Source organism: Furipterus horrens, unplaced genomic scaffold (genome assembly GCF_987537825.1).
Source record: "Furipterus horrens unplaced genomic scaffold, mFurHor1.1.pri manual_scaffold_4, whole genome shotgun sequence".
Taxonomy (NCBI): domain Eukaryota; kingdom Metazoa; phylum Chordata; class Mammalia; order Chiroptera; family Furipteridae; genus Furipterus; species Furipterus horrens.
In genome coordinates this window covers 167,806,028-167,830,992 of record NW_028327174.1, presented here as the reverse complement: position 1 = coordinate 167,830,992, position 24,965 = coordinate 167,806,028, and the positions used below count along the sequence as shown (strand labels likewise).

The following is a 24,965-nucleotide window of genomic DNA, read 5'->3' as shown; positions in this document are numbered from 1 at the left end:
ATTTGGGGAAAGAGTTTTCTTAAATGAAGAGTTGGTCACTTTATGACAAGTTTAATGAAATGCTTGTGTAAATTCAATACCTATAATGTACCTAAAGAAAAATCCACTGATACCATTAAGATCAGTATTTTTTCCTTTTATTTCTGTTGAAAAGCCTTAGAGGAATTTTCACACCAAGATTTCTGAGTGTTGCGTTTGGAGGATTCTTTCATCAACTTGGCACAATAGAAATGTCATTCTTGACCTTGTTTCTGAAGGATGTTTTAACCTTACTAATTAAGCAACCTCCACAGCTATTCAGTGAAGCTCTCTTGAGAGTGGAGGGCCTTTGATTAGGAAAATTCCCTAATTGGGTAGGACTTCTCATCATAAAACAGTCATAACATGTTGATTATAGTTGTACCATTAGGAATTCTGTTGCTTAACATAAATGGATTTAAAAAGAATTCGATTAATCTGAGTCAATTTTAGCCTGGAGATACTTTGAAACATTACAAAGGTCAAGTCACCTTAGCAATCCAAGAGTCTAGGGAAACAGGATAGGCTTTTGAGTCATGATAGCAAAAATAAATATTGTACAATAGAGTTTGGATTTTTAATGTTTTTAGAGTATGAGAGATTTCTGTATTATTACTTACAATTACATAATCTACAATTATACCAATAAACATTTGGAAATTAATCAATCAATTAATTAAAAGAAGGCATGTAAAATATTTCACATATCTAAAATTACACACATGTATGCTTTATACCTATAGAGAGTTACATGCACGTTTGGCCTCCAAAACATTAACAGTAATTAACCCTAGGTGGTAAGCCTTGGGGTAACCACTCTTCTCTGGATCATTGTTAGTTCAAGGTTCCATTATTGCTGTAGGACCCCCATCCACAAAGCCCCAGAAACCACAGAAGTGCTCAGTTGGGGCAGATGAAGGAGAGGAGGAAGTCCACCTCATTGAGGTCAACGAGCGTTCTGGGTAGATGTTGTCTGGCAGGGCCAGGTTGGAGATCAGTTCCCAGGCATCCACAAAGGACACTTGGAGGTCAGCAAAGGCAGCTCAGAGGAGCTGGTTCATCTGGAGGGTGAACCAGTCCCTGCCATACACAGACCCGTAGCCCATGTTGGCCAGTTTGATGAGCACAAGGGTGCGGAGCTCCTGGGCCAGCAGCACAGCCACAGCTGCCTGGATCCCTGCCAGTCTTCGCACAAAGATGGATGGAGGGAAGGTGGTGAAATGGGTGCCCAGCCCCAGCACCACCATGGTGTGGGGGCCCCCAGTCAGGCCCCTCAGCTTCCAGACCACAGAGTGCAGAGAGGCCACTGTGTGCGGTGGGAGCGCAGGGGCCAACTGTGGGCTTGCCAGTGCAGCGCTATGTTCCGAGTGGTCTCCATGGTCATTAGGTGCCCTGTCTGATAGTTAGCATGTAGACCCACAGGCTTCAAGGAGGGCACAGTGTCATGCAGATACTCCAACCACTGCCGAAGTGCGGAGTCCCCCATCATGTGGACGACATGAGCGGCTAGGCAGCCCAGGATGCTGGCAACAGTGAGAAAGGAGCAGCTGGATCAGGACAGTGAGTACCACACACCTCTGTAGTAGAAGCCAGAGGGCTTTGTAGCAGGGAGCCCAGACAGCATGGGAGCTGTGGGGACAGGGACAGGGTGCTGTTTCCTGTGGCTGCCATTCTGATCTGGGTTGGAGAAATGTCCCAAGGGAGCACCTTGTGTCACTTGGCATGCCAGCAGGGCCTCGTCATGCAGAGTAATCATATTCAGGTAACTTCCACTTGAGCGCCCAACTGCAGAGTTGTAGGCCAGGGCAGAGGTTTGAGCACAGAACCAGAGCTCACCTGAATCCACATCCTTGTACTGTCAGGTAGACCCTTTTGCTCTAGTTGACATTGGGTCCACATTGCAAATCACAGTCTCTTCAGTTCCTGCGGGTCCCTGGAAATACCCTCCCTCTAAAATCAATAGTGGTTCCTTTTCTCTCTCCAGCTTCTTCACAGAACTCCAACTGCCTTACTGGAATGGATCACCCTCACTTGCACCTGGGTCTGCCCAGCCCAGAGAAGAGGAAAGGATAGCAGGTATGTGCTGTTCTCCAGATTCTGGATGTCCCCGGGGATCCCTGCCTTCAAGTTGGGACCCAGCAGCTGTGCCTGAAACAGATCCCCACCATGGATCTTGGACCTGCCGCAATGGTCTCCGGCCATAAGGGCAGCCTCCAGGTAGCCTCCCAGGGTGTAGCTGGCCTGGGAAGGACCTCTCAGGTGGTAGGTAGAGTTCTGGAGGCTGGTGAAGGCCAATAGGTCCCCCTCATCTCCTAGAATCGGAAGTCAGAAGATGGGTCAGGTTGGCAAGCTCCTGGGAGAGAGACTCCAAGAGGGAGGGAGACTCTGTGGATTTAGGGCAGATTCATAGGCAGGGTAGGGTGCTGGGGGCCAAGGGATGGTACTGTTAGGCCAGAACATCTTGAAATAGAGGAATTAAACCAGAAACACCAGCCCCACAGTCAGAATCTTGTACTTGCATTGCCCTTAGAATGGACCCATGGCAACATAGACTCTTCTCTGAAATATCCACGATAAATCAGGAACCTGAGAGTGTCAGCATGAGTTATTCCAGAGGATGATGGAGAGGTGACTGAGGTCTGCAGGAGTCAGGGTGGGATTCAGTGTGTGTCGGTGCCCACTGCCCTGGCACCATACGTACTCATGATAATATTATCAACTACATTCCTGTGCTGTACTTCACATCCTGGTGACTGTTTTGCTACTGCCAATCTGTACTTATTAATCCCTTCACCTTGTTCATCCAATCCTCAGACACCTCCCCTCTGGCAACCATCAGTCTGCTCTGTGTCTATGAGTCTGTTTCTGTTTTGTTTGTTTGTTTGTTTTGTTTTTTAGATTCCACATATAAGTGAAATCATATGGTATTTGTCTTTCTCTGATTGACTTATTTCACTTAGCATAATACCCTCTAGGTCTATCCACGCTGTCACAAACGTATACCATATTTTAATAGCAATTCTCCAATGATTGTTAATGTCTAATACCTGCTTTTTTCTCTCTCTCAAGTTGCATTTAGATTTTTTAATGAAAATATTCATGAATACACAAAAGAAAAATTACATATAGAATCCCCATGTATTCCTCAACCAGCTTTATAATTACATATTTTGTCAATCTTGTGTCATCAATCTGCTACACTTTTCTGTTTGTTTGCTGTGATGATTTAAAATAAAATCCTAGATATATTTTTTCACCCATAAACACTTCAGTATTCACCTCCATCAGTATATGCTAAAACTTACATAGAGCTCCATTTCCTAGAGATAGTAAAGGACTTACTTGCAGGCATGCCTTTCATATGAAAACCAACCAATCCGAGGCCCGTACCTCCCAACCATCTCCCTTCACCTAGCTTTTACACTCCATCACCACAGGGCCAGGTACCAGGCAACTAGGGACAGACCTGATGCCCTAGAGCCCACAGAAATTTTTCAAATGAGCCAACTAAGTCTGCTTATTTTGCTTTACCCATCTCTTCCTGTGGAAACCACAATAAAGCTCTTGCCTACATTTTCCTCTCATTCCCTCTGCCTCTTGACTGACCCTGGAGCTTCCCTACGGGGCCCAGAGTGGTTGGTGTGCAAGCCCCCTTCTCTTGGGAACTGAGTATAACAAAATTCCTTTTCAATGCCTTCACCATAATAATATATCCTACATTTTAAAGCAAGATAGTAAAGGCTGAATAAAATCTCTTGGGATTAATATCAAAGCTTTGCTACTAGAAGATCTGACAATATTAGTTGAAAGTAGGTGAGGGTATAGGGTCAGGTAATCAGATTGGAGATCAGACTCTGTAAAAGAATAACAGTAGGGAACAGGCAGGGAGGTCAACAGCACTTGAAAGATGTTATAATTGAATGGCAATCATTCAGTCATCCTGCTGGTTTCCTGAGGTGGGACGAATTCCAGGGGACATTATATTTTATCTTGGGTATGAGTATCATCTCAAGTACATTCCCCTAGGACTATAGAAAGGCAGCATTCCCTTGATTTTGACTGATGCCTCCCAATATAATTATTCCTTTAGGCCACCATTTCTGCTGTCCTGCATATTCCATCCAATCTTGCAATAGTCATCAGTGAAGGACTGTATCTGAGACTTTTAGTGCCTGACTCTACCTCAAGTGTTTCCTCTTCTCTGAGACTCTAGTTCTGAGCATTTCCAACTAAGTTTCCATCTCAGGTAGAGTTTCTGAGCAGACACCATAGTTCCTCTCTAAATTCAATCTCCTCATTTTACAGATGAGGAAACTGAGCATCAGAGAGGTAAAGGGACTGGTGCTAAGAATACAGGCTGTTAAAAAGGTGAAGGCCTTCTGACACTACGGTATAGATTCTCTTACCATGCTGATAATTTTCAGTAACACCTGACATATTTAGTATAGGTCATATCTCACATCATGTTCCAGTAGACTATGAGTTGTTTGGCTATAGCATAATTCATATAATAAATAATTATTTATATAACTGGGAAGTAAATTATTTCCTTATAAAATGTTCTTATAATTCTTACACACTGTAGTATGCTAGATTTCTTTCTGACTCTTGCATACATATACACAAAATACACTCACAAATACCCACAAATACCTAGCATAAACACACCTCACACCTAAATACTCACTCTCCTTTGTCATTTTAAGAGAAACTCCTTAACTCAAATTAACCTAGCTTGATAGATGAGGTAATAAATTAATAGACCATATTTCAGATACTTCACACTAACTCATTTATTTTAATATGAATTGATTTTGAAATATATCTTAAAAGCACGCTATCAGCTTAAAGAGGTATTCTACTATTTTGTACTGTTCTGGAAAATATATGATATAGCTTCAACATTCAGTAATGAAGTCACTTAACCAAGACATAATCATGGACCCAGGATCCTTGTGCCTATGCTCACTAAAAAAGTGACCTCTATATGGTTAGAAAGATTCCTGACATCAGTGATTCTCGAACTAGAGCGGCACGAGAGTCACATGGAGGGCTTGTTAAACCACAAGTCACTAGGCTGCCTTGAAAAGTTTTGATACAATAGGTCTGGGTGGTTCCAAGCACCTGTATTTCTAACATGTTCCTGCTGGTTCAGAAACCACATTTGGAGAGCTGCTGCCTTAGGTAATCATTTACCTGACAGTCATAAAATAGAGGAGCTGGTGGGAATTTCCCTGATTCCTTCAGAGCCAACTCATGACCTTGCAGGCCTTTACCAAATAAACAACATGATGACTTGCTGTCTTTCTTGTGCCATAACTATGACCTGAAATATTATAAGTACTACATGCAAGTACTAGCCCAACACAGACAAATATGTGTGAAAAATACAACAACAAAACCAGCTTCTAGAATAATGCTGATACCTGCAAGCCTTAATTCTTTCAAGCAATCAGACAGGTTTTATGTCCCGTAAGTAATTTGAGCATGAGGGGTGGTTCCATATTCTTGTGTACTATCAAGTTGTAAGAAAACAGAAATATTTTTGTAAACCTCCAATGCCATTGTGCATAACTGTCCTGTAGTTCAGTTGTCACTAGCACAAACTAAGGTAATGCTACTGTAATCTGTGTATTTATTCTTACATATTTAAACTTCAGTCACCTTCAAAGTACCCTCTATTTGATGCAATATATCTATGGAGACATTTTTTCCACTGTTCAAAATAGTTTTTGAACTCATCAATTTTGATGTGTTTTAGTGTTTCTGCCATTTTTAGTTTCATCTCTTCTACATCAGCAAAATGTTTCCCTTTGAGGACTTTTTTTCATCCAGGGAAACTAAACAAATCAGGGTGAGATTAAGTGAATAGGGAAGGTGGGGCATGCTGTTTTTCCTCAAAAACTGGTGAACACTCAGCATGGTATGGACAGGTGTGCTTGTAAATCACCCATTATGAAATGGGCAAAAGTGTTGAATCTCCCCCGCAAATTCACTGAAGCCAAATGCAGCCTCTCGCAACAATGGCAGCTGGTACACTGATACAAATGGGTTTCTAGAACACTCACCTAGTGGGGGAAGCCTGTACTGCAAGGAGCCCGCCCTCCAGAAGATAATTGTTTTTAATTTGGGGGGCCCTCATCGTATAATCTTGTTGATGTTTTTTGTCAGAATTATTATGTTATTTTAAAAAATCCAACCACAAGGCCAATTAAAATGTTGCTTAACAGATTTTTTACTTTTCTGCCTATAAACCAATTTTTAACAATTTGTTTCTTAGAAGCATAATTTGTTTAAGTTGATAGGATCATTGAGAATTATTCTCTGGCATCAGTATATTTTAATCATCATGTCACAGGAGAATCTAATATGTGGCCAAGGTGAACTGTTGTTCAAAATCAGTGATTTTCAAAGTTTATGTGCATCAGGGTCATATGGAAGACTTGCTAAAATAGAGTGGCCTGCCCTACCCCTGGGTGTCTCACTCAGTGGGTCAGAGGTGAAGGCCCCCAAATTTCTAACAGTTTCCTGGGTGATGATGATGCTGCTGTTCTAGGAACCATTTAAGCTATTCAGAGATCCCTTGTCCTGGGAGAAGCTTTTTAACTCTTGAGGTCTTGGCAGACATTTGTGTATGATTATCAAAATTGCATGCCCACTCAATTTTGAAAAAAATTGGGTGGGACTTATGCTCACATCTTCCCTCCTGCCTTCTTGTGCCTCTTGGGCAACTGCTCCCTCTCACATAGTTAATGTTCACTTAGCTTTTTCTTCTAGTTCATTTGTGAGCAAAATAAACTTCAGTAAAAATGTTTCAGGGAACACTTGGAAGGACTTACATCACAGCAAAGAATATGCTTTCACAGGCCCTTTACCTTTGCCTTGCTGGCTTCAGCCTCTCTTGATTTTTCTCTTCTCTCTCTCTCTACTCTTCCAGTCAGGAGGAAGAAAAATCCTTCCCTGTTCAAGAAAAGTGGCAGAACTACTACATGTTATTCTGAAGATTCTTTCCCTCCTAGAAGAGTCAATAAGGCTCTTTTCACCAACACCGTAGAGCTTCTCCTGGGAGTAATTCTGGTGCTGGATGTTAAAATAATGATTATTTTCACCTAGTTATTATTAAATACCTATCAAAATGATAATACTAATAATTCTCTGGATTTATATACTATTATCATTTCTCTAAGAATCTCAAACTAAAACTCTGACATCTTTACAGCTCTGTCCTGCTATTTTTACTTTTTTCCTTGATTTTTATGTCTGGAAATTTTAATTAGGTGTGTTCATTGTGTATATTTCTTTCAGGAAGTTCCATTTGTGTCTCGGCATAGTTGGGATGTCAGGAGCAGTAGGTGAGGCAGGGCAGGGTGGGGTTAGTGGATACGCAGGACAGGGTAAATTTGAGGGTTGAGTTTTTGAAAACTTTGTGAAAAGTATATTTAACTATCTATTTTCATAACTTTTGGTCCTCTTTTCTCCTTTCTAGAGTTTGTTCATTGGCTAATTATTGCCATATTAGTTTGGAATGTGCGAAACTCAGTTTCTGCAAGAATGTCACCCTGAATGTGGTTAAAAAAACTTTGCAAAAACTGAAGATGGTAAGAGAATGATACATTGACCAACTTGTGTCTCTTTTAGACTTAAGTGTCATCATGAAGAGAAGATAAACCTTGATATTAGCTATGCTTTAATTTGTGTTTCTTTTAAGTACTCAGGGTTGTTCTCTCCCTCCTCCCGCAGTTCTAGCAACCTAAATATTTTCCAGAAAATACTGACTTCATTTAAGAGTAAATCAAGTTTTCATGACTTTAAATAGTAGGGGATATTAGTTCCTTTGTACTGTGGAATTCATTAAAAAGTTACAAAAACTATATGGAAAAACTTAAATGAAAGACCATTCAGTTATGTTGGCCCTGTCCTTGGAATCCCATTTACTAGAATCATACAAGCTAAGGAAAGAAAAACATTTCAGGAGTTATCAGAGTTGAAGTGACCATTTCAAGTGTCCTGTATTTCAAAAAAGATTTCATTAGTGCTAGTCTACTCTGTGAAATCTGAGGTTTCAGAATGAAATCTAAGATTTTTGCAATGAATTAATCTTTCATGAAACAGGAGAATCTATAGAACAAATACTTCTATGTGGAGCCCTGGGACTTTTTAGATTTCAAAACCAACAAAACAATAGAACAGAAATTTAGTTTGCCAACTGTAAATATCTTACAAAAATTAACTAATAATTAATTACTGGAAAACAGAAATTGAGAGCTTAAAAGACATAATGAAATCTACATTGTTTAAAAAAATCACCTCTATAGGTGTGAGAAATACTCACAATAAAAACACTGGGACAGAGGACTTTAGCAGTAGCTGAGGTGTTGTTTATTCGCAGGTCTGCAGAGCTGGGCACAGCCAGCCAGGGCATGTGTGCCGAAGCAGAAAAAACAAACTGGTTTTATACTAATGTGAGTAGTCCCCCCCCCCCCCCCCCCCCGCCCCCTGCCCTCCAATCTCCTCCTTTTATCCATTAATAGATACTCAGGAGTTACAATCTAACAGGATTAACTAAGGGTAAGGGTAACTTAGCTAGGGGTCTGTTTCCAGCTCTCCCTTGCCCTGTGTTTGTGTTTGCTGATAAAGCTGTCCCTAGCTCTCCTTTGAAGAGTCCCAGAGTCCCTGTGTTTGAGTTTGATGATAAACCTATCTCTAGCTCTCTTTTGATATAAGAGGCATTTGTGATGAGCTGTGGAATGTCATTTTCTGACTTGTATGCTAACATTTTCCCTTGCTTTACTGTTGACTCGGAGACTGACCCTGTATATCAAGATTCGATTACATTTGTCCTTTGCTATTAATTATTTCCTACTGGTTTGAGAGTCACCAGTTTCTTTGCCCCTTACACAAGTATGGCAAAGAGTTCTGTGTTTTATCATCTCATTGTATGGTGCACATGTAACCTCTTACTTTTTTTAAAGCTAGCTTTTCATTTTATTCATCCATTTTCCTATAACAATAAAGACTTGAAAATTAAAGAATACATGTAACATCATTAGAATTCTTGATTCTGTATTTCCAATTACTACATTAGTAAAAAATTAGTGGCCTAGTTCATTGCTAAGCTGAGACTCTAGGGTATTGGTGAAAAGAGCCTTATTAGAATATCTCATCCTTTGACTACTGAATTCTATAATGCTTTCTAGAGGAATAGAAGTGGTTTTAGAACTTTATACTCATAGATCTCTTTCTAATTGATCTAGTTTGTTTCATTTTGTACTTCTGGGAACAGAAGCTTTAATCTTTTTTAGCTTAAAAAAGATTAATATTTTAACATCTCATTATATAGAATTGGGAACAACTTTCTTGCCACATAGAAATGTACAGATCTCCATTATTTTGGATGAATACAAATGTAGCTCTGATCTAACAATGCACTTATTACATTCCCTGGAGCTAAAAGTAATTTTTGACTGTTTGAGATCACATTCATAGGCTTCCCTCGGAAGAAATCCATTGTGGTCTTAGAATATGATCTATCTATTGTTAGAATATAAATTAGGGAATATAAAGTTGAGTGTGTCCTAAGCAGCTTTAAAATAATTAGTAAATTAATAACAAGGAAATATTGACATAATTACCATTCCAATATTATCAACATTAAAATGAACATAACTGCCTAATAGTTGTTTATAATTACTTTTAATTTTTAAATCCTGTCTACTTTTGAAAAGGCTTTTAGATTTTTTTGTAGTTAAAAACACATATGTACACACACATATAGCTGAGCAATTCAAAATTATACCAAAAAAGTTTGATCAGAAAAATGATAGAGCTGCATGATCCTTCCCCATGTGGGAAGGCCGCCCTCCCCTCCACACCCCCACTCTTATTAGGGATTTCTGGACCCAAGGGTAGGTAGGACGATGACCATGTCCAGCTTGAAGCAGCTAGAGGAGCTTGAGACCTTCGCCCATTGTCCTTTATAAGATTATAAAGGGTCTTAATATCTGAGAGGGAGGGATTGTCATTTTTTTATTGTTAAAATAATTAATTAATCATTTATATATTTTAAAAAAAGAATAATATATGAAAGGGTGAAGTGGGAGAGCTTGCATGTACGAACCATGAGCACAGACTTGGGGGGGATTGCTGGGGGAAGGGGGTGCTGGGTGGAGGGGAGTAACGGGGAAAAAATTGGAACTATTGTAACAATATAATCAATAAAATATATATTAAAAAAGAAAAAGAAAAATGATAGAGCAAGAGTGAAATGGAGTTGATATCAAGCTGAATACCAAAGCTGAACACTAAATACAGGTTGGAATTGCTGGCAGAGAAGGCAAAATGAGATAAACTCTTAGTCTCTTTTGCTTTCTGAAAGGAGGCGTGGTGATTCTTCATTAAAAACACAATTAATATATTCTAAGAAAAATTCATCACAGGATTCTTCTAAAATACAGAGGAACTGAAAATTTTAACTATCAGAAAAAATTGTACAAGGTTCTGGTCAACTGGTATTTTCTTATTTTTAAAATGTTAAATATTACCATTAATAGAATTTCCACATCCTTCCTTCATCCTACCACTGCTCCCCTGTGATGACTCCATTTTATTCCCTGTAAGTTGAATTACTATGTTCTTATTGGGTTTGAAAAATTTTTAGAGGCACTGAGAGTAGAGGACTGGTTTGAAAATAAGGAGATTCTTGTCCAATGCATTAAGTTAACTTGTGCTATGAGATTAGTGAAACATGTGCTTCCCTCACTTCTTCATATAGAGCAAGGTTGGTAAACTTTTTCTATAAAGGTCATATATGTCTGTGGCAACTGTTCAGCTGTAGCATGAAAATTGGGCATAACTGTGCTCCTATAAAACTTTATTTAGAGACAGCGAGTATTTAGTGATCAGCACCCTTTACCTTTGCAATACAACTGGTCTTTAATTTCAGATATTCTCATCACTCCCTCACTAATATGAAAAACTTTAAAAAATATGCATGTTATTCTCAAAGTTGATGCTGTTGTTCTCATTTGAGAAACACAAAGTATTAGTCAAGGTAGTTTTACAGACTTTTCATGCATTTATCATGCTAAGAATATAGGCTCAATTGTATCCCCTCCACATAATCTGGTCTTGTCTTGTCTTCCTTTTTCTTTTTTTTTAGATAAAATATTCTCCATCTTTATGGCAATACCATCACTTCTGACCTGTTCAAATAAAAGAAACTTACAAAAGAGTCAAAATATTCCACTACATTTCTGCCCATACTTCCTAACCTTTTTAGGTAAATAGAATTTTTAGCAACAAAGACTGAAAAACCTGCTTAGTTAAATATGCCCAGAAGTTTTCCAAATTAAAATGAAATATAATTTTTTTGAGTTTATATGAAGACAGATAATTAAGGAAAAATTGCATGTGAAATTTTGGCATCTGATATCAAAATAATGCATTTTGTATGCCAAATTAGCCTCCTCTCCCCAAAAATGAGCAAGTAAAAAAGCACAATATTTTAAATATTGTTTTTTTCTTGCTTATTTGTATTATTTGTTTACGATGTATTTACTCTTTTACTTGAGATTACTGATTGGTACATGGCAATCTACTTTTCTTTAGTCACTCAATGAATTATGAGAGAAAAATAGGTCAGATAACTCTGGAAGGAATATTTTCTCTTTTATACCCTTGCGCCATGGTTTTATATGTACTACGACAATGTCAAATGTGTTAATTTCTTCAGAACTTGTGTCAAGGCATTACAGTGGCTTCTAAGTAGCTCACGTATCTCATAGGGCCCTTTGACAAACTACACATAATGACACGCCCTTAGACTTGAACCTCTATAGACTATTTCATGCCAAGGAAGTAGTTGTGCACTGCTTCTGGATGGCTTACCCAGATACTGAGATGGGGAAAGTTAGGCAAATAGGGAAGGTAGAACCGAAAAGGGAACGAGAGTAAGCAATAGTGCAGCATTGATATCGAGGAATGTCACTCAGTAGGTTGACTTTTGTCTCAGTCCACTGCTGAAGATCATGCAAGTCAACTCAGAGTTGTTCTATACAGAGAGCAAGAGAGCTTGAACACCATTCATTGTTCAAGATCTACTTCCAGAGGAAATGCAAATTGCCAGGCACCTTGGGTCCCTGCACACACAGGCAAAGCAAACTTTAGCAGCCTGAGGGCCAGTCTTCCAAGTGCCACAGGGCTGACTGTCGGGAGCAAATGCACAGGGGATCTGAGGGGATGTGGCAGAGCAAGATAGCATTTGCTACATGCACTATAAAGGGGGAAATGCAGCAAACTTGAATCAGGTGGTATGGGTTTGAATAGCACTTCTATTAGCCGTGATTTAGTCATATCACTCAATCTGAGATTTAATTTTCTTGTCTCTAAAATTGGGAAACCTACCTCATGAAGGATGTTTAAAGCATTAAATATGGTTGCATTGGGCAAAAACAGTGAAAGGATCCTGTGCAAACAGCATGGAGGAAGTACAGAATAAAAACAAAAGTGCTTAACCTTTGGGAGACTGTATGGCTGAATGACAAGGCACATAGATAAGGAGGGGGTACTTAGGAGAGAGCCCTAATCTCTTCTTGGAAGGTTAGGGAAATGATATCTAAGTTAAGGTCTAAAGCAGAGGATGAAGGTATCTGGTCAATATGGTGGACTGAGTGGAAGTGAGAAATATCCCATCCCACTTCATCATTTAGAGATATAGAAAAAATAACATAGGAAGCCATACTCAAAGCAAGGAATGTTTGGTAGATTAAGATGGCCACAACTTCTCTATCACTCCTCTTGTTGAGAAGTGGTGCCTATTTGCCCTCCCCTTTAGTCTGGGTTGGCCTTGGTGACTAGCTTGACCAACTGAAGGTGGCTGACCTAACATTTTGGGAGTTTTGAGCATAGGTTGTAAGGTGCATTGAAGCTTTGGCCCAAGACTCTTTGGACACTCATTCTTGGAGTCCTGAGGCACCAAGTAAGAAGTTCAACTAACCCGAGGGAGAGTGTGAAGAAGCCCTAATATCACATGGAAAGTAAAAGTTGGATTAAAATTTTAAAATTATGAATATAATTCACTACATTAACAGAATACAGGAGGAGAAAACATGGTCATCTAAATATATTCTGGAAGCGTCTAACAAAATGTAAAATCTACTAATGATAAATATTCTCAGCAATGCAGGAATAGAGGAGAACTTCCTAAACCAAATAAAGGGCATCTACAAAAAAGGGGGGCATCTATAGTTAACATCACAATTAACGGTGGAAGATTGAATCATTGCTCCATTGTGACTAGGAACAAAGCAAGGAGATCTGTTGTTACTACTGTAATTCTACATTGTACTACAAGTCCAAACCAGTGCAATAAAGTGGGAAAAAAATTTAAAGAAAGAGCTACAGATGGAAAATTGCCGCGACCTGCGCAGCTTGATGTCGAAACCCAAGGTACCAGATGGGGGTGGCGACCTGGAGATAAAAAGAAAAACACAGACACAGGACACAAGATTAATGCAAAGCGGGGGTCAGGTAGTCCATTGCCCTCGGATGGAGACACAATGACACCGGCCTGAGTCCACCAAGTTTATTTATAATGTTCCATTACATCAGCTACTGACCTCAGCAGTCGGGAGGTAAAACTAGCAAGTGAAACTTCTAAGAAACGAAACTGATGAGAAACTCCTGAGAAAGCTGTAGGCGGGGTGTTCTCAGGTATCTTGCAAGTAGCTCCTGCTCTAACCTAATTGTCAGGATGTTCCCTGCTCCTGCTCTGTTTATCAAAAGGCTACATGTTGCAGACGTATTCAGTCAGGCAAGACCTTGCAAATACCTGACCCCTGCCCAGCAAGTTGGCCTTCCTTTTGTAACTTCAGCTTTCACCATCCCCTACAGGAAATGAAGAAGTAAAACTATCCTTTTCTTCCTACAGAAGGCATATAAACGTGTTTGGAGAGAATCGTAAGAATTTGACCAAATAGCCATTAAATCCAGTGAGTTAGTTTGGCAAGGTCTCAGGATATAGTGTTATCACAATACCAAAATCAGTTGAATTTTCACATGTTGGCAACAAATAAACAAGAGATATGTCATGTTCATTGGTAGGCAGACTTAATATTAAGATATCAATGCTCCCAAAATTGATCTATAAAATTCAACACAGTCACAATGCCAGGATATTTTTTTGTATAAGTTGAAAAACTGATCTTAAAATTTATATGGGAATACCTAAGATGAGAAACATTTTGAAATAATTTTGAAAAAGAGTAACAAAGTTGGAGGACTTATACTATTTGACTTTGGGACTTATTATCAAGCAATGTAATCCAGGCCACATGGTGCTGGTGAATGGACAGATATACAAATCAACAGGACAAAATAGGAAGTCCAGAAATAGACCCACACATATATGATCATTTGATTTCTGGCAAAGGTGATTCAACAGAGAAAGGACAGATTTTTTTCAAAGTTAACTTAAAATAGATCATAGCTGCAGTAAATGATGAACTGATATATTTCTAGAAGAAAACATAAGGAGTGTTTTTGCAACTCTAGATAGAGGCTTCTTAGATGGGCCACCATAAAATAAAACATTGATAACTGGATTTTATCAATACTAAAACCGTTTGCTCTTCAAAAGACATCCATTAAGAGCACGAAAAAGCAAAGCACAGAACAAGAGGTCTTCGAAGTACATATGACGACAGAAGACTTGTTTCCAGAATGTTTAAAGAACTCTTATAACTCAACAGGATTCCAACCAAATTAAAAAAATGGGGCATATAATTTGAACAACCATTTCATAGAAAATACAGGCATGGCTGAGAGCATACGAAAAAGCTGTAAACATCATTAGTCATCAGGGAAATGTAAATTAAAACCACAGTGGGATACCACTACACATACATTAGCATTATTAAAATTAAGAAGACTGCTGCTACCAAGGATTGGTAAGGATGTGGAGCACTTGGAACTCTCTTACACTGCTGATAGGAATGTAAAATTTCAATCGCTTTGGAAAGCACTTAGTCAGTTGCTTGTGAAGTTAAACATATATCTACTGTGCTTTCCAACAATCTCACTACTAGGAATTTACCCAAGAGAAATGGACACATATGTTCCTTCACAGAAAAATTTAAACAGGAATATTATAGCGGCTTTATTCACAATAGCCCAAACCTGGAAATACTCCAGATGTCAATCAACGAAGTTATGGATAAACCCACTGTAGTGTATATGTACAATGTAATCCTACTCATTACTAGAAAGGAATGAATTACTGAAATATGCAACAATATGAATTAACCTAAAAAGCCAAAGACGCCAGGAATGGAATAGTACATACTGTATGATTCTATTTACATGAAACTCTAGGAGACACAATCACATTAAATTTATATCCTCAGGTCCTAGCCATGGGGCTCACTCTCAATATGGCATCTACATCAAGGCCAGCAGGAGAGTCTCACTCCAGTCTGTTGTGAGTAACCACAAGAGTGAATGTCCCAGCATATTCACAGGTCCTGCTCACTTAGAGAAGGGGAGGAGCATTATACAGATCATATACACTAAGGGGTGGGAATTTGGGGGGGTATTGTGAGGTCATTCAGCTTACTGGAATTGGCTCTTTTTTATAATCCAGAAGTTAAACTGGGATCAACGTAGTTTCGTTGGACTCAATTTTGTCTTTCTCTCCATGTCCTGCATATATAATAAAATGCGAACTTTTGTCTTAACTGAGTGGAGCAACATGTACGAGATACACATACATCTAATGTGGGAAAATGATATATGAGCTTTGCTTGGTCATCACATGATGGGATCAGAAGTTTGAAAGGCAACACTTCTCACTCACTTGTGGTACTGAATATCTACTCTGCTTTGGTTTGCAAGTTGGTGTATCATGCTGTTTGCAGCATTATAGATATGTAAGCTTTTACAGTGAAAGATTTACCAAAGTCTGACAGCTGCCAACACACACACACACACACACACACACACACACACACACACGCACACACACCAATGCCATATATTGGCTACAAAAACAATATGCAATCAAAGAGAAAGTTCAATCAGGTCTATAATGCTGTATTAAAAAACCCCCCAAAATATGATAAAATGTTCACTTTTGCTAGTTCTGAGTAGGGAGATATAGGTGTCATATTATTCTTTCTTCTTTTATCATAGTTACATAAAGAGTAAACCACTATGATATAAATTTGCTGACACACCCTTCTCTGTAAAATCTTCAAAATTTTCCCTATAACTTCCTTAGGAATACTAAGCTGTGAGTAGATATCATGAGAAAATTAAGACTCAAGCTGTTGTAGGGGTGCATACGTTTGAGAGAGTTCCTGAATCTACTAATTGGTCCCTCAGTGGCAATGCCATTACTTGGATATCCAGTTTCATCTTAACAGGCTTATCAGATCTTTCTGGGACAGAGTAACTAAAATCTTAAGTCAGGCTCTGAGGATGGCTGTTGTACCTGAAGGAAATCCTATAGGGTAGATTACAACAGGCTTCCATTAAAAGCCTTTCCCATTGACTGGGTGAAGAGGAGGTGAAGGGGTGGTGCTCGTTTCTCATTATAGGAAGCTGGGCCAATTTATGATGTAGTAGCAAGGGATAATTTCTCATGACTCATCACTGCAGTCATTGTCTAACACGTTTCCCAAAGTATGTTCTCTAGAGCACTTACTCTGTGAAAAACCCACAGAAAAAAAACAAAACTAAAACAAAACCCAAAAGGTTGCATATCAAATACATTTAGGAAATATTAGATTAAAACAGCTTTCTTTATCTCATTGAAGAAGGAATACAGTAGGATTCTTTTCCAAATATATTTGTGTTTTTGGAAATATGTTTGATAGCAAAACTCTGTGTTTTCAATATAATTTCACTATTTTGAGAAACACCCTACTATGATTATCTCTGATTTTTAAAACCCTGGAGCAGCCGCAGAGGAACTGATCTTTCTAAAAGTCATGCTGATAACTGTGGGCAAGCTCTCCTTACTTACCAGCTGATTGGCTCTCAAAGGCTGCTCTGTTATCTCTGATTCTTTGCTAGCTGTTTCTAGATACTAAAATAGAAAAGAAATGCCTACTATTTCTTTCTTCTCCTCTTTTTCCTCTATTTCTTGAAAACAATTAAAGGCAGATTTTGTAACCTTGGCCTTCCCCTGAGTAATTGCTGGAGATATTCAAAAGCATTCCTCAGTAACTTGTGAGTGGCTTTGTAGAGGCTTCTCACATTTTAGATAAATTGGGAGTTCCTTACTCTTTCTAAAAATCAACTCCTATTTTCTCACTGATTTACATGGAAACTTCAGATGAACAGTCAATACGTATTTGTTCCTAACAAGTGTGTTAAGCCTGCTCTCTACTTTCCCTCAATCTTTTCTGCCAATTACTTAATGACTTCTAAACAAACACTTAAAAATATAAAAGGCAGCCCAATATTTATAGGGCTCCTTTGGGAAAATTTATATAGGCTGAAGAGTCCTTTCAAAAGTGAGTACTCAATATAACAAATGAGAAAACCCATAAGTAAATTCAAACACAGGAATTTAGTACATGCTAAAGGTGGTATTAAAATCCATGAGGAAGAAAGTGTTGACTAAATGGTGTTGAGACAACTAGGTAGAAATCCAGAAAAAAAGTAAAGTTGAATCTATAATTCACATCTGATGCAAAATAAATTCTAGATGGATCAGAGTTTTAACATGAAAAATAAAACCATGTAAAAGACTTGGAAAAAAAAAGCATTTCTTTGGCCTGTTACTTGAGCTGATATACACATTAAGGAAGTCCTTTTTAGTGACAAGTCACAATGAAATTGTGGAAACTGGTATTTACAAGCTGTCATGACAGTAAGGAGCTATGAAGTTAATTATGTAACTAACTGTCATACTTGGGGGATAGTAGTAGCCCTGATGGAGACTAGAGGGACAGGTATTTGATATAAAAGGTGGGACCAGATTGTAGAGGACTTTGAACGCAGATCAAGAATTTACCCTTGGCTCTCTTTTGTTGGGAGACCACTAGCGGTTTATGAGCTAGGGTGCAGGTTCTCAACCTCTACACTATTTACATTTTTGGGCAGAAAATTCTTTGTTATGAGAGGCTGGCTCTGTGCATCATAGGATATTTAGCAGCATCCTTGGCATCTGCCTATTACTTGCTAGTAGCAGCTCCCCCTTCTCAACTTGTGACATCCAAACTGTTTCCAGATGTTGCCAAATGTCTCCTGGGGAACAAAATTGCCACCGAGTAAGAACCATTGAGCTCTAGAATGGCATAATAATTGGTATTTAAGGACTGGCCAGCTGTAGTTGTGCAAAATGAACTGAAGATTGGCAGAGCAGTAACATGACAGAATGCATACCCTAAGTATGGTATATTGGTACAGTTAGGGCCTCCAATAAAGTATATCTCCCAGTATCCATGACCTTGCATAGTCAGTCCCTTTTCACATTGATGTAGGCCTGGCATGTGACTTGCTTTGATCAATAGGATATCAGCCAATATGACACAGGCCAAGGCTTGAAAAGCATATGTGCATTTGGACTTACTCTCTCTGAACACTGCTGCCACATGGCAAAGCCCATGCTAGTCCCGTGAAGACCCAGCCCAGTGGAGACGGTGTCTGGTTGTGTTGCTGTAAACGTCATTGCTGCAATCATTTTTATTACAAATTTTTCATCACATAAGTAATTATCCATGAGGCAATTTCACCATGAAAGATAAAGTAACTGGTTGACAGTTTGGTTTCATTTCTCTATGACAAAATTCTCAAAGCACTCCCAATTTTATATTATGTAAATCTTAACCAGAGTGCATAATGTACTAGAAAATAACAGTTTTTGCAAATCCTTCGGTGAGCATAGTCACCCCTCCCACCCATCCCAACCAAAAGTTTACCAAGGTATGGCAAATATAAAAGAGACGGCTGCTAATTCAAAACAGTCTTTGAGAGCATTATTGTTTTTTTTTCGTTGTAAATTGATCCCTCTCTTAACGAAGGAAGAAATTTTAGGGAAAAAGAAAAAGTGCGATGCCCAACAAGAGACCAATCAACAAGCCAAAGAAAAGTATAATACTATGTATTAATGAAAGACTTTGAAGACCATGTGTTTTCATTTTTGCAATACAGTCTTTTACATTTTGTTAATTTTTCACATTTCATTATGCCATTTTCCATGTCCCTCTTTTATTTTCTGTTCTTTTATCTTTTATGGCCGATTAATTAGGTGGTGAAATCTTACAGCAAAGACGTTTACAGTGATACTACCTAGAACCCCTGAAGACACATGGTCCAAGAACAGTGAGCACCAACTTCCAGACACACGAGTGAGGCCCTTTAGGACCACCCAGCCACAATTAAGCCACCATGGCAACATGATCCCAGGCAAGCCAGAGGAGAAAACCCCTACCTGAGCCCTGCCCCAGCTGATGACAATGAAATTCTGAACAAATGTAAGGGCGGTTGCTTTAAATTATAACTGTTTGTTGTGTTGTGTTGTTATACAGTGATAGATAACTGTTACATTAGGTCTGGAGTAGACTAACATCGATGGAAATGAGAAGGTATATACACAAGACATTTGGAATAATCCACGTTTCTTGATGACTATTCAGAGAAGGAGCTCGGGGAAAGGGCAAAGCAGATCAAATAATATAAGAATTTAGAAATTAGTGCAAAGGTCAGAGTGAGTTCAGGAATGAAGTTGCATGAGCAGTCTTCAAGAAAGTACTTCTGCCTCTGCTGTTAAAAATACTAAGTCATCTATTTTAAGAAGCACAGATATCTCTTAATTGCTAACAATATAAATGATAATATTTCAAAGATTCAGTTTAATAAGTATATTTGTAAAGCTTTAAAGGCATTAAAAGCTGGCCCCTTTCACTTTACATGGAAAAATTAATCTTTAGAATAAACAGGAAAGTGCATAAACTCAAAATCAATAACAAGTTATATTGCACTAGTGATAAGATTCATTTTCATGTATTAGCTACCTACTTGTATAAAACACATTCACTTAGCAATTAGATTGCTAAGACCAGGACTTCTCATAATTTACCAGTTAAGTTTACAGAGGGACATCACCAGTGGTATTTACAGCTTGGTAGATGCTCTCAGTGTTGACGGTGTTTATTGTACTATTCAAGAAGAAACAGTTTCTCAGATGTTTAGCACTTAATTTCATGTTTAAGAATACTATCCTGAGGAAATGTGTCAGTCAAATCTCCTACTTTATTTTATCATATAAAAAAAAAATCAAAGTAATAAGCAATAAAGAGAATCCAGAATGAGGTAAAATGGAAACACAGAGTCATAAATAAAAGAAATGGCAGTAAAGAAAGTCAAAAAGTGGAGGGAATGGATAATGCAAGTAAAGTAAAAATAACTCAAATGCATTTTCAAATACTGTAAGAATCATGGTAAGGAACATATACTACATATATCATATGACAGAATAAAGTTCTTTTGTAAATGGAAGGGAAAGATTTTTAAAAAGGATCAAAATGAATGAATTTTAAAGACTTTGTACCCATAAAACAGTATTAAAAAGAAACAATAGCATTGTTGAAATAAGTGTTTAGGGTCAAAGGGGAACACATATTTGGATATGTCATTTCCTTATGGTTTTTAAAAAACTACCCCAGTCTCATAAATATTGCTGCCTACCAATGATTTAGGTTGTATTTTTCTCTCAAATTGAAGAGAAGAAAACAGAAAAATTATTTGGATGTGGGTATCTGGAAAATCTATGTGATTTCTATTGTGTATTACCTATTGGACCTTTATGTTAGACGGAAATGCGTTAAGGGGAACCAGTAAAGTCAGAGAATGGAGTTAATATTGCACCTTGGTTTGTACGAAAACTTACATATACAAGTTTACCAATTTTTCGGAATTAGAAGAGAATAAAATACCTGTAACATTAATCAACTTGGAACCCTACCCCTACATTTTTTTTCTGTCCAGTTAGCTTCCCAGGCTCATGACAGCAACATTATCTGTGGCGAGTTAAGTTCTCGGTTTTTTCTAAGCAAGAGTTTAAGCCGAAGGGCCTGGCAACGCCCCCAGTTCCGTACCGGTTCCTAACTCCAAGGGCCCCAAACCAGAGCGCGGAAAGAACAGCCGGACTCCGGGAGGCGTGGGAACCAGAACCGCGCGCCCCTCCTCTCTGGCTGGGCGGAGCCGCGCCCGCCGGGAAAGTAGCCAGTGCCAACGCACCGGGGGCTCGGGCTCAGTCTCAGGCGGACGCTCCCGAGCGGTACGCGCAGTCGGGAGCGCACTCCCACCGCTCCTGGGGCGGTTAGGCAGCCGGCAGGGGTCCGCACGCAGGGCCCGCGTTGGACCGCGCCGTCCCCGACTTGTTCAATCGCCTCGCGTCACCCGGACGTCCCCGCAAGTGGTCGAACCAGCCGTACAAGTCCAACTCGCCACAACTCCCGCCGGCAGCAGGTGGCCCCTGACTTCCCGCTGTCGCCGCAGTCGGGGCGCGCAGTGCGCCCCATCGCGTCCCGGAGTTCACTCGGTCGTCCCCGTCGGGCGGGATGGAGGGGGACGGGGACCGAGAGGAGCTGGCCCGGCTGCACTCAGTCTTCGCCGCTTGCGACGCGAACCGCTCCGGGCGCCTGGAGCGCGAGGAGTTCAGCGCGTTGTGCTCGGAGCTGCGCGTGCGGCCGGCCGACGCGGAGGCTGTGTTCCAGCGGCTGGACTCCGACCGAGACGGCGCCATCACCTTCCAGGAGTTCGCGCGCGGCTTCCGCGGGGCCCGTCGCGGGGGGCGGCGCCGGGGCTGCGGGCTCCGGGGGCCTGCAGTCTCTGAGTCCCGGGTTGGGTCCGACCCCGGGGCCAGCGAGGATGACAAGAGTGACGAGGACGCAGCAGCGCTGGCAGCCCCCTGGGACGCGGTGGGCCCCAGCCAAGCTTGGCAGGACTTCCAGACGAGGCTCGGGGACGAGGCCAAGTTCATTCCCAGGTGCGTGTCTGGGTTGGAGGGTGGGAGGTGAAAATGGTGTTTCCTGTGTAGACCCTCTGGTCCCTACTCTTCTCTGTGAGTTGCTTTTCTCCTTTCACAGACTCATTAACTTTGCGAAGAGTTAAGGAAAGAGAACGCATTCTGAATCGTGGTTTAGGGGACGAAGTTTCATTTGCCCATTTCTAAGCCCTGCAAAAGGCGCTTTGTTAATTACAAGGGACAGAGTGAAATCCTCAGCGTCTTACCCGGCTCCTCAAGACCTGGTTATGTCATCTACTTGGAGGACTTTTGGGAGGGGAGAGGTGGTGACCTGGGCCCTTTGCCAGTTTGGTATTCTCTATAGCAGTTTTTGCATATGTTGTTTTCCTACCACTAAGTAAAAGAACAGACATTGTTGGGTATTTATATTGCTGGACACATATTCATTGATGCCTACACTATGCTAAGCATTTTACAGAGTTCATTTTCATTTTCAGAATAATCTTGGGGTGTAGGTGTAGATTTTCTTTGTTCTGATTGATGGAGAAACTTAGACCCAGAACTTTATACCTATACAATATTAGGGGACTTGCACAGTTAATAAAAGAGCAAGGATTTGATCCTAGACGCTGTGATTTGAAAAGCTTTCTTTATATATAACAGAATAAAATGATAAAATCATACAATAAGTTCTCTACTGCTATGACTCCAACAGAAATAATGTAATATAAAGTTAATTCTTAGTGGGCAAGGGGGTACCTGCTGGTTCAGGGCAGGGAGGGGAAGCTGCTAAGATATTTTTTTTTCAATTTGGGATTAATTTGCAACTGTCTATTCCTGGCATCCTGCTATATCTCAGGCAGATACTATCACTTCTTCCTTAGGCACTACTAACATGTGAATGCTGTAAAGGTCTTTGTTTTTTTGCTTCCTGCTTAGATTTTAGTTGAAATTTTAAGGGGCTCAGGCTGTCATTATTAAGAAAATTTGAGCGACAACATTTTGGTTGGCAGTTCACATACCTGAGACATAAGAGGCAGGAAAGGAAAGAGCCCAGGGAGGCAGCCATGGCCTGGCTCACCCACTCATGGATTATAGGCTCAGGGCAAGGAGTCTTCACTTCCGCCTCCTCCCAGGTTCTCTCTCCAGTTTGGAAAGTGCAGGGAACACTGGCATGGAGGGTGACTCACTTCAGTATAAGAGGGGTTGTGTAGAGAAATGGGTGTGGTACCCATCTTTTCTAGTATTTACAAATGAGTTAAAATGCAGTTTCTCCACCAGGGAAATGGAAAACTTTTAAATATTGCTATAAACTATGCTCTTTGAATCCTCTTTCATTTGTAACTTGGTTTGGGTCCAGCTAATTAAAAAGATACCACTTTTAGGAATAAAGAAAGGTGAGTTCACATCATATTAGTATGATATATATATATATATATATATATATATATATATATATATATGCACACACATATGGATCTACTTTTCATAGTTGTCAGGGCTCAGCAGCAGATATTTAACACTTAACCCTTGAATGATTAAAATGACCTTCCCAGGATCAGTATACAAACTGTAACTTATTATTATTGGTGATATTATCATTACCATGATACCTTTTCAAACTCTTCAAAGGTTATTAAATTTAATGGCTACTGGTATCACCTGGTAGACTTATGTCCTAAGCCCCAACCCCTTCTGGTGGGAGATTAACAAGTGCAATGTTTGCCTTCCTGGACTTGTTTAAGTGGAAAAGAACTAAACAGAGCTGCTTCACCTGATTGTTACCATGGCAGCCATAACTGTTTTGGTAAATTGGATTGCTTCTATTCCACTTCCTCATATAGCTGTGTCTTTCCCTTCTTCCCATCCAAATGTGATAAAATATTTTGTTATTGATAATGCCATTACCGTTATTTAAGCCAAATTAATTCTGTAAACATTATTGAGTATCTGCTTTGTGCCAGACACTACTTAGGTACTATCCTAGGTCCCTGGAGACAGAGAGAAGGATGACATGTAGTTCATGCCCTGAAGAAGTTCATAGTGTGAGTGAAACAGTTTTCAAAAATTTTCTCAAAGACCATTTAAAGGCAAGAGAGTTATTTCCAGGAAACCCCATATATTGTGGACATAGCCCAGCAAACTGCTGCAAGCAGGAACTTTCTTTAAAGTCTTGAGTTTTTATCTTTAAAAAGAAATCATGTATTTGGTCATCATTTTACTCCATAATATAGTGGAGCTTGTTTTAATATAAAATATTATATTTTCTTCCAAGGGAAAATTGTCCCTCTGGAAAGGTGTGCTATTTCATCTGGTGGCTTTGTTTCCCTCCTGGCACTCCATCTTCCTCCTGTTGGCACCCTGTCCCTTGCCTATGGGGGGTGAAGGTGGAGGATATTCATGTACAGTTTGAGAACAGATATTAGATATAAGAATATTTGGTTCCTGTAGAGGCAAAATGTGGTAGTGATTTCCATTTCAAAGTTCATTCAAGCTCTTAGATCAAAATAAAAAAATTTGGGTTAAACTCCCCAGTCATCAGTTACTGTAATATTAGAAAATAATATTGCATTACGAAAGGATGAAAATGGTCTCCGGGATGTGTGTCAACACATTCTTAAGTTCTTTTCGTCTTTGAAAACTGAGGTATTCCCTTAAAGCCTGGGTGGGGAAGGTCCCAAGCAGTCACAAGATCTGTTAATCTGATCTGGGCATGTGTACATGGTGTCCAGGGTCAGGATGGATGGTTAACACTTCCTAGTAAGCTGGAACTAGGCCAACCAGCAGATAAAACTGGAATGAACAAGGTGATGTGGTTATATAAGAGGATTCCTGAAGGAAGGCCAAGGAAAGTCCTTGAAGTAAGGAGAGACAGAGAGAAGACTTGTAATAACGTAGCCTCACCAATTTCTGGTGGCAGGGACATTATCTTGGTGAAAGGGAGATTTGTACCCAATAAATGGACTCAATAAAT

General features: G+C 39.7%; 1 protein-coding gene and 1 pseudogene across 2 annotated transcripts in view; one reads left to right on the top strand and one right to left on the bottom strand.

Annotated features, from left to right (window-relative positions):
• Positions 1 to 888: 888 nt before the first annotated feature.
• LOC150013232 (NXPE family member 3-like) lies at positions 889 to 1,689 on the bottom strand (annotated as a pseudogene).
• Positions 1,690 to 21,254: 19,565 nt separating this feature from the next.
• RASEF (RAS and EF-hand domain containing) overlaps positions 21,255 to 24,965 on the top strand; it is a 60,572-nt gene continuing 56,861 nt past the window's right edge. Inside the window, exon 1 of one of the 2 annotated variants that reach the window (XM_090274208.1) lies at positions 21,255 to 22,012. In XM_090274208.1, coding sequence (XP_090130334.1) covers positions 21,585 to 22,012 — 428 coding nt within the window. In that variant the 5' untranslated portion in view covers positions 21,255 to 21,584. The remainder of the gene's footprint in view (positions 22,013 to 24,965) is intronic. The other variant, XM_090274207.1, reaches the window with a different exon arrangement.